Source organism: Panthera onca, chromosome A1 (assembly GCF_046562875.1).
Source record: "Panthera onca isolate mPanOnc1 chromosome A1, mPanOnc1 haplotype 2, whole genome shotgun sequence".
NCBI classification, from domain to species: domain Eukaryota; kingdom Metazoa; phylum Chordata; class Mammalia; order Carnivora; family Felidae; genus Panthera; species Panthera onca.
In genome coordinates this window covers 27,631,740-27,644,522 of record NC_138339.1, presented here as the reverse complement: position 1 = coordinate 27,644,522, position 12,783 = coordinate 27,631,740, and the positions used below count along the sequence as shown (strand labels likewise).

The window sequence follows — 12,783 nt, the reverse complement described above, 5'->3', positions numbered from 1 at the left end:
TTTGGTTTCATAAATGTGGTCTGGAAATAGCACTTGGGCATTATGAAATCTCCATTAGGACAATGATTTGTCTCTTGTATTCATGATAGACCCCCAGACTCTAGAACCTAGAGCCTAGAATGAGGGTGATTTGTACTAATTCCCAAAACTTTCTGATCCACACTTGCCACTCACAGATCACTCCAGGGTGACTGGGAGCATCACATAAGAAAAACCTATGGGAAACGGGCATGGTCTTCACAATGGGCTCAAGAAGGGCATATGGGTGGCTCAGTTGGTTGAGCATCCGACTTCGGCTCAGGTCATGGTCTCGCGGTCTGTGAGTTCGAGCCCCTTGTCGGGCTCTGTGCTGACAGCTTGCAGCCTGGAGCTTGCTTTGGAGTCTGTGTCTCCCTCTCTCTCTGCCCCTCCCCTGCTCATGCTCTGTCTCTCTCTGTCAAAAATAAACATTAAAAAAAAAAGTTTAAAATGGGTTCAAGAAAGGCATCTGGGTGGCTCAGTCGGTTAAGCGTCTGACTTAGGCTCAGGTGACGATCTCATGGTTCCTGGGTTTGAGCCCTGCATCGGACTCTGTGCTGACAACTCAGAGCCTGGAGTCTGCTTAGGATTCTGTGTCTTCCTCTCTCTCTATGCCTCTCCCCCACTCACACTTGGTCTCTCTAAAAAATAAACATTAAAAAATTTTCTCTACATAAAATAAAATGGGTGAAAGAATGAACTGTTAGTTGAATGAATGGCCCATATAAAAGCCCCTAGCCCAGTGGTGGGGCATTCAATGTTAATACGACTAACAGCAACTCTTTTCTTATCAATTGGGAAGATTGGGCTCTAACTCTGATAGTCTAATTCAGGAATAAGATTAAGTACATAGGTAACCAGACCCATCAAATCCCCAGTGGTTTTAAGAGAGGCAATAACTAGAGCAAGCTCAGCCACTTTGGAAATGAGGAAAGGCTTCACAGAAGATACGGCGAACTGGACCTTGAATGGTACCAAAACTCGGCGGATGGGTGATGGTGGTGGAATTTTGGAAGGCATGAATTTCAGGGCCCCAGGTGAGAAAGCAGGAGCGTTTCCAAGGGACAGGCACATGCTAAGCGATCCTACGTGCCTCAACCCTTAAGCTGCCTGATTGCTGCCGGCCTGAGAACCTCCTCCAGGTGCTCTTGCTCATGGGGTGAGGATGGGTGGAGGTCACCGCAGGGGTCGAGATCCAGGCCCTTCCACCCCTGCTCTGCTCTCTGTCACAGAGAACTGCATTTCCCAGGCTCTCCTGACCTCTGCACACGGGGACCCGTCCAGCCAATGGAGGACGTGGCCAGAGAACTGGAGGGAAAGGCACAGCCAGACTTGCTTCGACCCTGAGCAACGATGACCTATTTGAGTGTCTGAAGTCCTTCATTCTCGAAATACTTAACCTAGCTTTGAACAGTTTTAAAATGAAAAATCCTGTGATCCCACCAATATTTTATCAATATAGCTCTTTTTCTTCTTTTTAAAGATTTTATTTTGAAGCAATCTCTATATCCAATGTGGGGCTTGAACTCACAACCTTGAGATCAAGAGTCGCATGCTCCACTGTCTGAGCCAGCCAGGTGCCCCTATCAATGTAGCTCTTCATTTCCAAATCTATTCTCGTCAATTTGCACTACTGTGGTTTCAAGTCTTTTTTTTTCTTCTAAGTTTATTTTATTTATTGAGAGAGAGAGAGAGAGAGAGAGAGAGAGAATGAGAGAATATCCCAAGCAGGCTCCCCACTGTCAGCACAGAGCCCGACCAGGGGCCTGATCTCACAAACCAAACCGTGAGATCATGACCTGAGCCAAAATCAAGAGTCAGATGCTTAACCAACTGAGCCACCCAGGCGCCCCTCGAGTGTTCCTTCTAAAGCACAATTTTTGCAATAAGGTCTGTTAAGCTTTAACATACAACACTGTTTCTCTTTAAAACCCCTGTGTATTACATTACTTTAAGCCCAAATTTGCCATTTTATTTTGTGCACAGGCCTTATGGATACATATTCGTACATGTGTGTATGCTAGGAGAAAAATCACCTGGGGGCCCTGGGCCTTCCTCAGCCCATATGGAACCTAGCACTGGGCAAAGCCTGTTGGGAAGTCATGGGCCAAGGAACCTGGAGTGTCACTGCAGTGTGTCTAAAACGGGAGTTCTCAGTTTGGCTGGCCATTCGAATTACCTGAGTGCTTTAAAAAAACGCTTACCCACACTACACCCCCCCCCCTCAACTATATAGAGGTGTCTGTGGGTGACACCAGCATTTTTCTAAGCTGTCCAGGTGACTGTAACAGGAGTCAAGTTAAGAACCACGGACCGAGTGTCAAGTGGGGTCCTGAACTGAAACCATAATAAGTTCTTGGACAAGGGAAGGAAACAATAACTATGGTGTCCTTGCATTTCTTTTCCATTCATGCTGTGACCAGGACCTATACTGTCTTCCTCGCCCCCCATCCCCACTCTCCTCCCAGTTCACTTTGCAAGGCCATCCCACATCACACCTCAGGCAGGAAGCATTTCTTGGCTACTCCAGTGATTCACCGTCTCCCTTCATCTTGAACCCCTTCCAGTTAGTATTTTGTAAGCTAGCACTTAATTATTCTCCAGTGCTCTCACTGGTCTTTCTGCTAGATGCTATGCATTTTGTAGGCAAAGACCATATTTCCTCCTCCTCCTGGATATGTTTACAAGAGTCTGGAACATTTTTAAATGTTTTATTATTTTTTTAATTTATTTTGAGAGAGAGAGAGGGAGAGCGAGCGAGAGAGCAGGAGGCACTGAGAGAGAGGAAGAGAGAGAGAATCCCAAGCAGGCTCCACAATGTAAGCACAGAGCCTGATGTGGGGCTCGAACTCACAAACCATGAGATCGTGACCTGAGCCAAAGAGTCACACGCTTAACCGACTAAGTCACCCAGTCACCCTCTGGAACATTTCAGATGCAGGGAAGGGAGTGCCTCCCCAACTAGTAGATTAATTAAACAAACATCTGGGCACATTTGCAAGGTAGGAACAGAGGTTCTGTCATCTTCAAAAATCTACATGATGAAAAGCTCAGTGGATATGCAATACAGCAATTATACCTTTTAGTTTATCTGTCTGTCAAATACCAGCAGGTTTTAGGAAAGACACAGGGTGATTTTGCCGGGAAGGAGGCCGCGATTACACATAAAGTATGTAGTAGTTTTAGGTCAACTAATGCGGCGGCCTTACGTGAGATCTGGAGAAAGTGGCCCAGATGGCAGGACTTGATTTCTAAGACCGAATGGCTACATCCCTGCTCTGAGGAAACACGAAAAGAGTGCAACCAGCCAGCAGACAGAGAAGCCCCTTACTGTCCTGATTTGCAGAGTTCAAGGACTACCTCCCTTATTTTATACTTAAACTCCACAGAGTCATCTAAAGATACTTTCACAAGTTTTTGCTTTCAAAACCAAAATGATCAGGTATCTGAAATGTGGGCTATGTATGCAGACTCTGTGTGTGTGTGTGTGTGTGTGTGTGTGTGTGTGTGTGTCCATCTACACACACATGCCTGGGTGGTATTTCTTCAAATACTATAGTCCCAGCAGTGATTTTATTTAGTCTGGTTGTTCCTAAGACAAACATACATAACTTTAATTAAATGCACATCTAAAAGTAGGGGAAAACATCTTGAAACAATTAGACTGTTCCATGGTAAGAGGTTTTAGGGTAATGATATCCTCCCACATCCTTACCTCCACCAGGAAAAGTGAACAGATGGGTCAAGGGAAGCCAAGCCTGACTCCATAAACACAGGCTGTAGCTATAACTCTGTGCCTTGCTCTATTTTGTTCTTTTCTGACCCAAGACAGCACCCTTCTCTTACTTGCTCCTAAATGAATTCCAGTCATTCAATTGCTTTTGCTTTTTTTTTTTTTTAATCCCTCTTCGATCGGTTTTAGAGGGAGAAAGTTTTCAAAGTTTCTTATCTTTCCCTGATGGAAATATGCCAGAAAGAAACTGAAAGTCTGAAGAATAACCAAACCACCCTTCTGGTTATTGACCTTGGGTTAAGGAAGCTTCTGGAGAATGTCCGCCAAGATGGCTGGCTGCCTTTGCCACTTCATTCTTGGGATTTTCTGAGTCATCTGGTTCTCTAGGTACTGAAGGCTGAGTGTTTATTTAAATTGCACTGGAAGCTGGGAGAAGAGAAATGTCAGGTTGTGACGTTCACCAGGATAGTCCTTTTCTTCTTGAACCCCAACTTAATCCACTCCTAATTAATTTACCCGTGACAGATCATTAACAAAAAGAATGCTTTCTTCATGCTGAAAAGTCACGTCCACAAATGCCGACCGAATGCCTATCTTCTATGCCTGGAACTGTGAGAGAGACCAACACAACAACAACAACAATCACGTGAGCCTGGTCTTCAGGGAGCTTACTGTTGTTGTAAGGGATTCAAGTCTTCAGAAAACAAAGTTTTTGTTTCAAGCTGTAGAGACTTTTCTGATGTTGTTCTTATTCTTTCAACATGATAAAATGTATCAAGTTATAAATCAAGATTCCAGTATTTCAAAGAGAAGGAAATTTTTTTTAGATGACTGAGACCATCAGAGAGGAAGCATTCTGGACTGGACACAGAACCCGGGCAAACATGAGAGGAAGTCTGGGAGCCAACACCCCACCACCAGTGGAAGGCAAGGGCAAGAGAACATTCAGTGAAGTAACGGCAGGGCCGGTGAGAGGGCCTTGAAAGCCCAAATCAGGACTCTAGGTGGTCAGGCAATAGGGAAACAGTGTGCATTACTGAACAAAATTACAAAATGAGTTCTTGCAAAAGCTCGCTAGAAAAGGCCTCCAGCCTAATTTGGACAGGGAGGTGTATAACCCAAAGATTAAACCCAAACACGTAGGCAGAGAATGAGACCAAGTAGAGTCAAATACCTAACTTTGCAGTGTGTGACCTGGCCTTACCCTTTAGAGACACTGCAAATCACTCCATACACATCCACAAACACACGCTGGCCCAGCAACGTCCAAGGGGCCAATGGAGCCAAGAGCTTCAGAAGAGGGGACACACGATACCGGCCTGTCATGGACCCAGAACTACTCCTAGGAAATTACCGGTCTGCACGCTACCAAAGTGACGCATGTGGAAAGAACAAGACAGGAAAAGTTTCCACAGCTTGAGAAAAATCTCCAAGTGTGAGGGAGATACACATACACTCAGGCAGGAGTGCACAGATTAGACTGATCCAAATCCAGAAGTGCAGACGTCCAGAGGAGACAGGGCAGAAGCCAAGGGAACAACACTGCCTGGAGTTTCTGTTTCCACAGAGTTCTCGGCCTTGCGGGATTCCGTGATACCAAAGGGGCAGGAGGCATGGTTTCAGACCCCATGGTGCCCCCTCGTTCTGAATACTAAGACCACTAGATTTGAATGAAAATATGGAGCCAGATAGACTTAACTCCATGGTGCCTCTGAAAATTAAATTCTTATAGGCTAACACTTAGCAACTTTGATTCTAAGGAATAGTCCAAGCAGAAAAATGAAATGTTACCAGATGGTTATTTATGAAAAATCTCACACTGAAAAAATAAGTATTTCCTCTTCCTTTTTTTTATAGTCCCTCTAACTTTCTCCACAGGGGTCACCACAGCAAAACATGGTAGACTTACAAGTTCAAAGGCAAAGGCAGAACTGGTTCTGGAGTCAATGCAGGGAGAGCTGTATCATGCAAGTCTTGTCTTTATCAACTGCAAAGTGCAGGTGGTGATTTGTGTGCAACTGCTGTGTGCATTTCCACCATCAGAAGAGAAGACTGAAGTGCTGATCGGAGCTACAGCAAGAATGAACCTTGAAAACTACGCTCAGTGAAAAAAACCACACACAAGGGTTTGATGCCATTACATGAAATACCCAGAAGAGGCAAATTCAGGGAGACAGAAAGCAGATGAGTGTTTGCCAGGGGGAGGTGGCAGGAGGCTGAGGAGGGTCACTGCATACAGAGTGCAAGGTTTCCTTTTGGGATGATGAAAAATTTCCTGGACTAAATGATGAATGGCTGCACAACACTATGAATGTACTTAATGAAATGCATACTTTCAAATGGTTAAAGTGGTACAGTTATGTTGTGTATATTTTCCCACAACAAAAAAGGAGAAATCAATTGCCTGGCCCTCTACCCTACATGTGATAAATGTCTTACTAACAAAAGGTACCAATTTTTAAAAAATATTTATTTATTTTTGAGAGAGAGAGAGCGAGAGGGAGGAAGGGGTGGGGGAGGGACAGAAAGAGAGAGAATCCCAAGCAAGCTCCATGCTGTCAGCTCAGAGCCCAATGCGGGGCTCGAACTCACAAACCGTGAGATCATGACCTGAGCAGAAATCAAGAGTTGAATGCTTAACCACCACCCAGACGCCCAAAAGACTATGAAGGTGATCACAATTGTGGCTAAGCTGCTAACCTAAATTTTCTGTCTTCTTTTTAGTGAGTACAGTCTTGGACAAGCCTATCAGAAGCCTCTATCCCCCTCTCTCTGGGATGGCTATCACAGTCTGTTTTGTGCAGGCATCTGCAGAGCTGAACTGGGAGCAGAAGTCCAGAAGGCTGTACGGTGGGACAAGCAGTCTACCACCAAAAACCTCAGGACACGTTTAACACCATGACTTCTGTCACTGGGGCTCCGAAAGCACTGACTCCAAATGTGGCATCCTGGGAAAAGGGTAATTAACTCATTGGACAAATATTTTGGGAGTACCTATGTACAAGCTGAGCACTGGGGTAGATGAGCTACAAAGTAACAGTCCCTTTTGTCAAGGAAACTCCAATCGGGAGTGCAAGAGGGTTGAGAACCAAAAATCATAGAACTCTGAGTAAGCAGCTCAGGCAACAAAATATTAGCCAACAACTAAAGCCCACCAGCTATCTGGAGTCCTCACTACCAAGTCAGAACCTATGGGGATGCGGTCCTGCACCCCACACCTGAGAGACAGGCCTCTGCAAAGGTGGAAAGTCAAGCTGAGGCTGCTGATGGTGGGGAGCCCAACCCAGGGCTTTGGCGGAGAGGACAAGCCCAGTTCCTAGAGGACCTGGCCCCAATCTGAGTGAGAACACCTCCCACCTCCCTCTTCCCCTGTGTACCAACTAGCCTGCTCCCCAGATACAGCATAGGTCTGTATGCCATCCTGTGGCTCCTCAAACAATAGAACTGGTATGTATGCTACGGGATTCAATGGGTGCCAGGGGGATGGTTTCATTGACAAAATTTGCTAAAATGTGATGCTCAATCTCAGGAAAATTTGCCTTTTCTTCTATTTATCCTTCAATCTAGAGTCCATCTAGTTTCTAGACGATAGTTCTCTCTGGTTAAACCTACATGGGATACTTTTAAAAATATTGATTCTGGGGCCTCTCCACAAAATGTTTCCAAACATGTGGGGTGGGCGTGGGAACAATATATTTTTTTTAAGTACCCCAGGTGACGCTAATGCAGGAGTTGCCAGGATTGAGAACTACTCTTCCAGGAGAAGGAAAGGGAACTGGGTTTATCAGTACTTACTGTGGGCCACTGCTAACTCTTTACATATGGTATCTAGAGCTACAGGTGCCCCTTGCATAACCTCTTGGGCTTGTTCTGCCCATGAGCATTATAGGCCCTAGGAGCAGCATTCAACCTTGGAGGGACAAGTGAATGGGAACAGGCACCCCAGTTTCCTTACCCCCTTGGGTAGGGTAACTAGTTCTTGCAAGGGGCCAGAGAGCTAATATGTTAGGATTTGTGAGCCACAGACTTTGTCTTAACTATTCCAATCTGCCTTTGCAGTACAGAAGCAGCCACAATGCTAAATAAATGGATTTGATTGCATCCCAATAAAACTTTATTTACAAAGGCAGACTGCGGGCCACAGTTGGCCAACCCCTGCTCTGAGTCTAAGAAGACTCCCAGAGGTTTTCAGCAGGATTGGGTTCCAGCTGCCCACAGCAGTTACCTGTCAATAACACACCATGTAGGTTTCAGTCCTCTTCTGCATGCTCCTGGGATCAGTGGCTATAGAAACTCCCTACACTCAAATCCTTGTCTCAGAACCTGCTTCTGGAGGCACCCAACCCAACTCAGTATCTTGTTTTATATTTGTAACTACCCTAGTGGTCAAATATCGTCATCTCCAATTTAAATTGAATAAATTAAGATTCAAAGATGACACAATTCGTGGCACCTGGATGGCTCAGTCGGTCAAGCATCTGACTCTTGATTTTGGCTCAGGTCATGATCTCATACTTCATGAGATCAAGCCCCACATTGGGCTCATTCACAGAGCACGGACCCTGCTTAGAATTCTCTCTCTCCCTCTCTGCCCCTTCCAAACTCTCTTTATCTCTCTCTCATTCTCTCAAAATAAATCAATTTTAAAAAGAGACTACACAATTCATAAGTGATGAAGTCCAGATTAGTAGTCTATTTAGCTACAAAGTCAATGACCTCTCTACAATATGACCGGAGTAAGAGCAGATACAAATAAACATAAACACACACACACACACACACACACACACACACACACACACATTAAATATGTAATTTTAATTACGGTGGGCAAGATTACCATAAATGGCAAATCATAATGCAAAATTCACACTACTCATGTAATTACTGATCTACATTAAGGAAAGGGTTTTAAAAGAAGTAATAATATAAATTATAAGGTTTGAGGGTTATGAAAAAAAATACCCTCTCTTAGGCTGCTTCAAATGGAGGATAGAATTCCTTTTCCACCTATCAATGGGTTATAATCCTCATGCTATTTCTTCTCTGGTGTAATCTCCAATGGTACTTGAAAACAAATATAGCCATCCAAGGTAAAGCCCAACGTATAACTTGAAACTTGAGGAAATAGGGACCAAATTAAAATAGCGTCTTCCATATTTTGACACGAGGGGTAGGAGGAGTGGGGGAGGACAGTAGTTTCACAAAGTCCCCTTAAACACACTTGTGAAGTTCCCCTATGGATCCCAGGGCTTCCAGAGAACACTCTGAGAACCCAGAACTGTTACAGTTAGAAACCAATTTTTTAGCTTACGCGGTCTTGCCCTCGCTGTCCTGCTTGGTGGCACTGGCTCCCTTCTTGCCCAGTAGGGAGGCCACCTTCTCCGCGTCTCCATTCTCCACGGCCTGTAGCAGCCGGTCATCATTCTTGTTCCACTCGTTGGTCTGTGGAGCAAAGGGGAGATGCAGAACTAGTGAACAACAGTGGCCGCAGCCATACTGACCAGCAGGACCCCCGTCCTCCCGTCACTGAAATCAAAACCTGCCCCCAGATCAGATACCTTCCCCTTCACTGTGGAGACACTCAAGAAGACCGGCTTCCCAAAAGAAAACATCAATAGCTCAATGAAACAGCAGCTGGCCAGCAAACTCTGAAATAAAGTCCCCTCTTTTCACCGACGCTGGGAAAATGAAGCAGCTTAAAAAGACCTCAAGGCCAGTTTACACATTAGCTTGTTTCTAGCTAAACCCTGACAGCTGGCTCCTCAGAATACTGGCCTTTGACCTGGTCCACAGCTCACTGGGCCCGCAGTGTAGACAACCAAACTGGCCAACAGCTCAAGGTTACTCGATGGTTTATTTACACACAATTCTTCATCCGCTTTCACTGCCACCCTTTCTGGCCTGTTCACTGGCCAGATTTTCGAGCTGTATAATGATTTTAAGTAGTTGTCCAGGCTACGGCCTCTACAAAGTCTCATGAGAAACAAAACTTCTTCCTGAGCAAGCTATTAGACAACAAACAGCTTTGAGCAAAGCCTCCACCACTGATAAACCCCCAACCTCAACAGAATTAACTCTACAAACCACAGTGACAGGAAAGCTTTCATGTGTATAAAAGCTGGCTTTGACTTTTACAAAGGAAAAGAGAAGATCTCCATATAAGAGCAAATGGGCCTTCAGTATAAGACCGAGAAGTTTCACATGTGAAAAGGCAGCAGTGAGCCATTGAAGGTTTTGGAGAAGAGGAGTGAGAGAATAAAATCAGTGACTGAAGAAGAGTTATGACAGAGAGGTGTATGAGGTATACAAGATTAATGCAGGGACAAAAGATCCCGGGGGGCACATCAAAGCCCCTGGGTCACTTTGCAGGCCGGCCTGCCCTCCAGACCTCTCCTATAAACCCACTTTCTGGCCCTTCCTGTTATGGATACCAACACCCTTAAAGAGATTCCTTCTCCCTCCCCCAAACGTTCTACATTCAGCTCTACAGTTTCTCTGCTTCCTGTGGCCTCTGAAGATAAGAACCTCTAGGCATTTCATTTTAAAGGCTTTGCCACACACCATTGCATGGAGGCAGAGAGAGGAGACAGTGGGAATGTAACAGTTAACAAGAGAGAATTTTACAGGACTACACTCATCCAACTCTCAGAGCATGTTCCCAATCTCTCTGCGCTGATGGAACTGGGAAACCCAGTAGGGCTCCACCTTCTGATACAGCAAGGGTAGATCTGCAAGATGTCCCAGGTACCTCTCCACCCCAGCGTAGAGGCAGCGCCTGAGAGAAAGCCAAAGGCCATGGAGGGGTAAAGTTGACGTGTACAGGGTTTAGGTACAGAATTTACTTTGAGAGAGGCTCAGGACTGGGCCGCTCCCATTTCTCAGGATTCTCTCCTCCCCATGGCCACCACTGAGTGCAAGAACACAGGAATGAGGAGCTAGGTTTAAACAAAAATCAGAAGTCTGTCCGCTAGGCTGCACGAACTAGAATTCCAGAACTCTAGATTGATACTTCCATGCTATAGACCTCAAGTCACCCAAAACTTCTCAGTACCTCAGTTTTTCAAGGTTTTGGACCGATGACCACTGTGATTCCTAGAGCTCAAAATATGTAATCTATAAAATGCCCCCCAACCAAACTTTGCTAGAGATTTGTCTTTGCACAAAGGCAAATCAGGTTTCCTACTGCAGAAGAACACAATACACAGTAAATACACTACCCTAAGCACAAGCATTTGGTGGTAGAATGGGAAGCTTTACCTAAGAACAAAATGTAGCCAACACCAAGAAACACACTTCCTCCAAACAGCATTTTACAAGCCAAAACAAAACAAAAAATTTATAAAGTACATTCAGGACCAATGATTCCCATTTACATGACCCCCAAGGTACATTATTAGTGTTGTCTTTAAATCCTTCCCTAATTTAAACTGACCAAATTAAAACTGGATAGGGAAGATCAAAAGGATATTAAACCCCAGAGGATATGATCGAAAGTATTTAAGCAAAGAAAAGCCACATGAAAGGATTTTCCTTTTCAGTGCCACTAAGAAACTCAACTCTTGGGTAGAGAAAAATCTAGTTGTAGGGGTTCCCTAAAATTAGTTACATGTGGATATTTAGGGAGTTCAATTTCTATAGGACACAGCAAGAAAGATCCCTTCTCCCCCACCCTCTGGAGGACAAGGTCAATGGCACATTGAGGTCTAAAATACTTCTCTTTTATCTAGTTTCCCTTCACTGCAGGCCAGAAGTTACTTTTCTGTTAGAAAAGATAAGGCAAAGAGAACAAGGTTACACACACACACACACAAAGATTTAATAAATAACCTATAACACCATTCAACCTGGATATGCTGCAGACAGGATTCATAGTAAGCAGGAGGAAGGAAATGGATGGGTGCTATATATTGGCCTTAGAGTCTGAGCCAAGAGACCAGTTCAGAACCCATCAGGAAAACAAGGGCACACCTGAAGAAGAAACTGGGGGAGAAAGTAGATCATTGGTCAGAAAATGAGGAAAGAAAGAGAGAGTTTACTCTTAAAATTCTCACACAAGTTATGCTAAGAGTGGAGACAAGAGGTATCCCAATTTGTCCTCTCTCTAAGCCAGGAATCCAGATTCTGAAAACACATTACCCAGACTGCTGGCCAGCCCTCATAAGGAGGGGATGCTAATGTGACAGAGCTCTCTAGTCCTGGGCCAGGCAGCTGGTTATATTTATGGGTAGTTCTGATATGCACAACAGGCTATATACCATGTTTCTTCCAGAAAGCATGGTTTTCAAGGTGCTATCGCTTTCCTCTCCTATGCCTGCCCATGGAGATAGTCCCTATATTTTCTCCTATAAAACCATTCTACCCAGCACCACATTCCATACCAAAGATTCCATGGCCATCTGCAAAATGAAATAGAACAGATGTTTAATAAATACTTTTAATGACATTGCTCTTGAGAATCTACAAGCAAATTCTTTCACCTGTCTCTATCCCTCTGCTGAGTGGTACTAAATTGAAACCAAGCATCAAAAGGAATCTTAAAAAGCTACCTTGGCCAATATACCGTCCAACAGTAGGGTTGGTCAGATAAATAGGTTGTGATATTGTGATATAAGAATTGTAGACTTGGTCCTTGTCCCTGATTTCTAGCACTAGAGCTTTTAAAATCCATGAATTTCCAGAGTGATAAGGGTGAAGAGTATCTTTTGTTATTCATAATAAGCTCCCCTACAGGAGTTTATGTTAATGACATCTTCAGGATGCGGGTTGGTTGCCAGGAGAATCAACCATATAAATTAGAGGGTTAGAAATTTCAGCCCCACCCCCTCCTCCAGGGAGGGGAGAGGGATTAGAGACTGAGTCAATCACCAATGGCCAATGATCTAATCCATCATTCCTACGAAGTGGAACCTCCATAAAAAGCCCTAAACCACCCTGAAACCATAGGGTTCAGGGAGCTTCCAGGGTGATGAACACAAGGAGGTGCTGGGAAGATGATCCTGGAGAGAGCAGACGCTTTTCACTTACGCACC

General features: G+C 44.6%; 1 protein-coding gene across 7 annotated transcripts in view; it reads right to left on the bottom strand.

Annotated features, from left to right (window-relative positions):
- The window catches only part of RAI14 (retinoic acid induced 14), a 144,502-nt gene that overhangs the window by 48,926 nt on the left and 82,793 nt on the right, over positions 1-12,783 (bottom strand). For 5 of the 7 annotated variants that reach the window (XM_060634451.3, XM_078444777.2, XM_060634453.3 and 2 more), the window contains one exon: positions 9,066-9,196. In XM_060634451.3, the coding sequence (XP_060490434.2) occupies positions 9,066-9,196 (131 nt within the window). Of the gene's footprint in view, positions 1-9,065; positions 9,197-9,312; positions 9,481-12,783 lie in introns of those variants that run through there. The other 2 variants (XM_060634450.3, XM_060634454.3) reach the window with 1 other exon arrangement.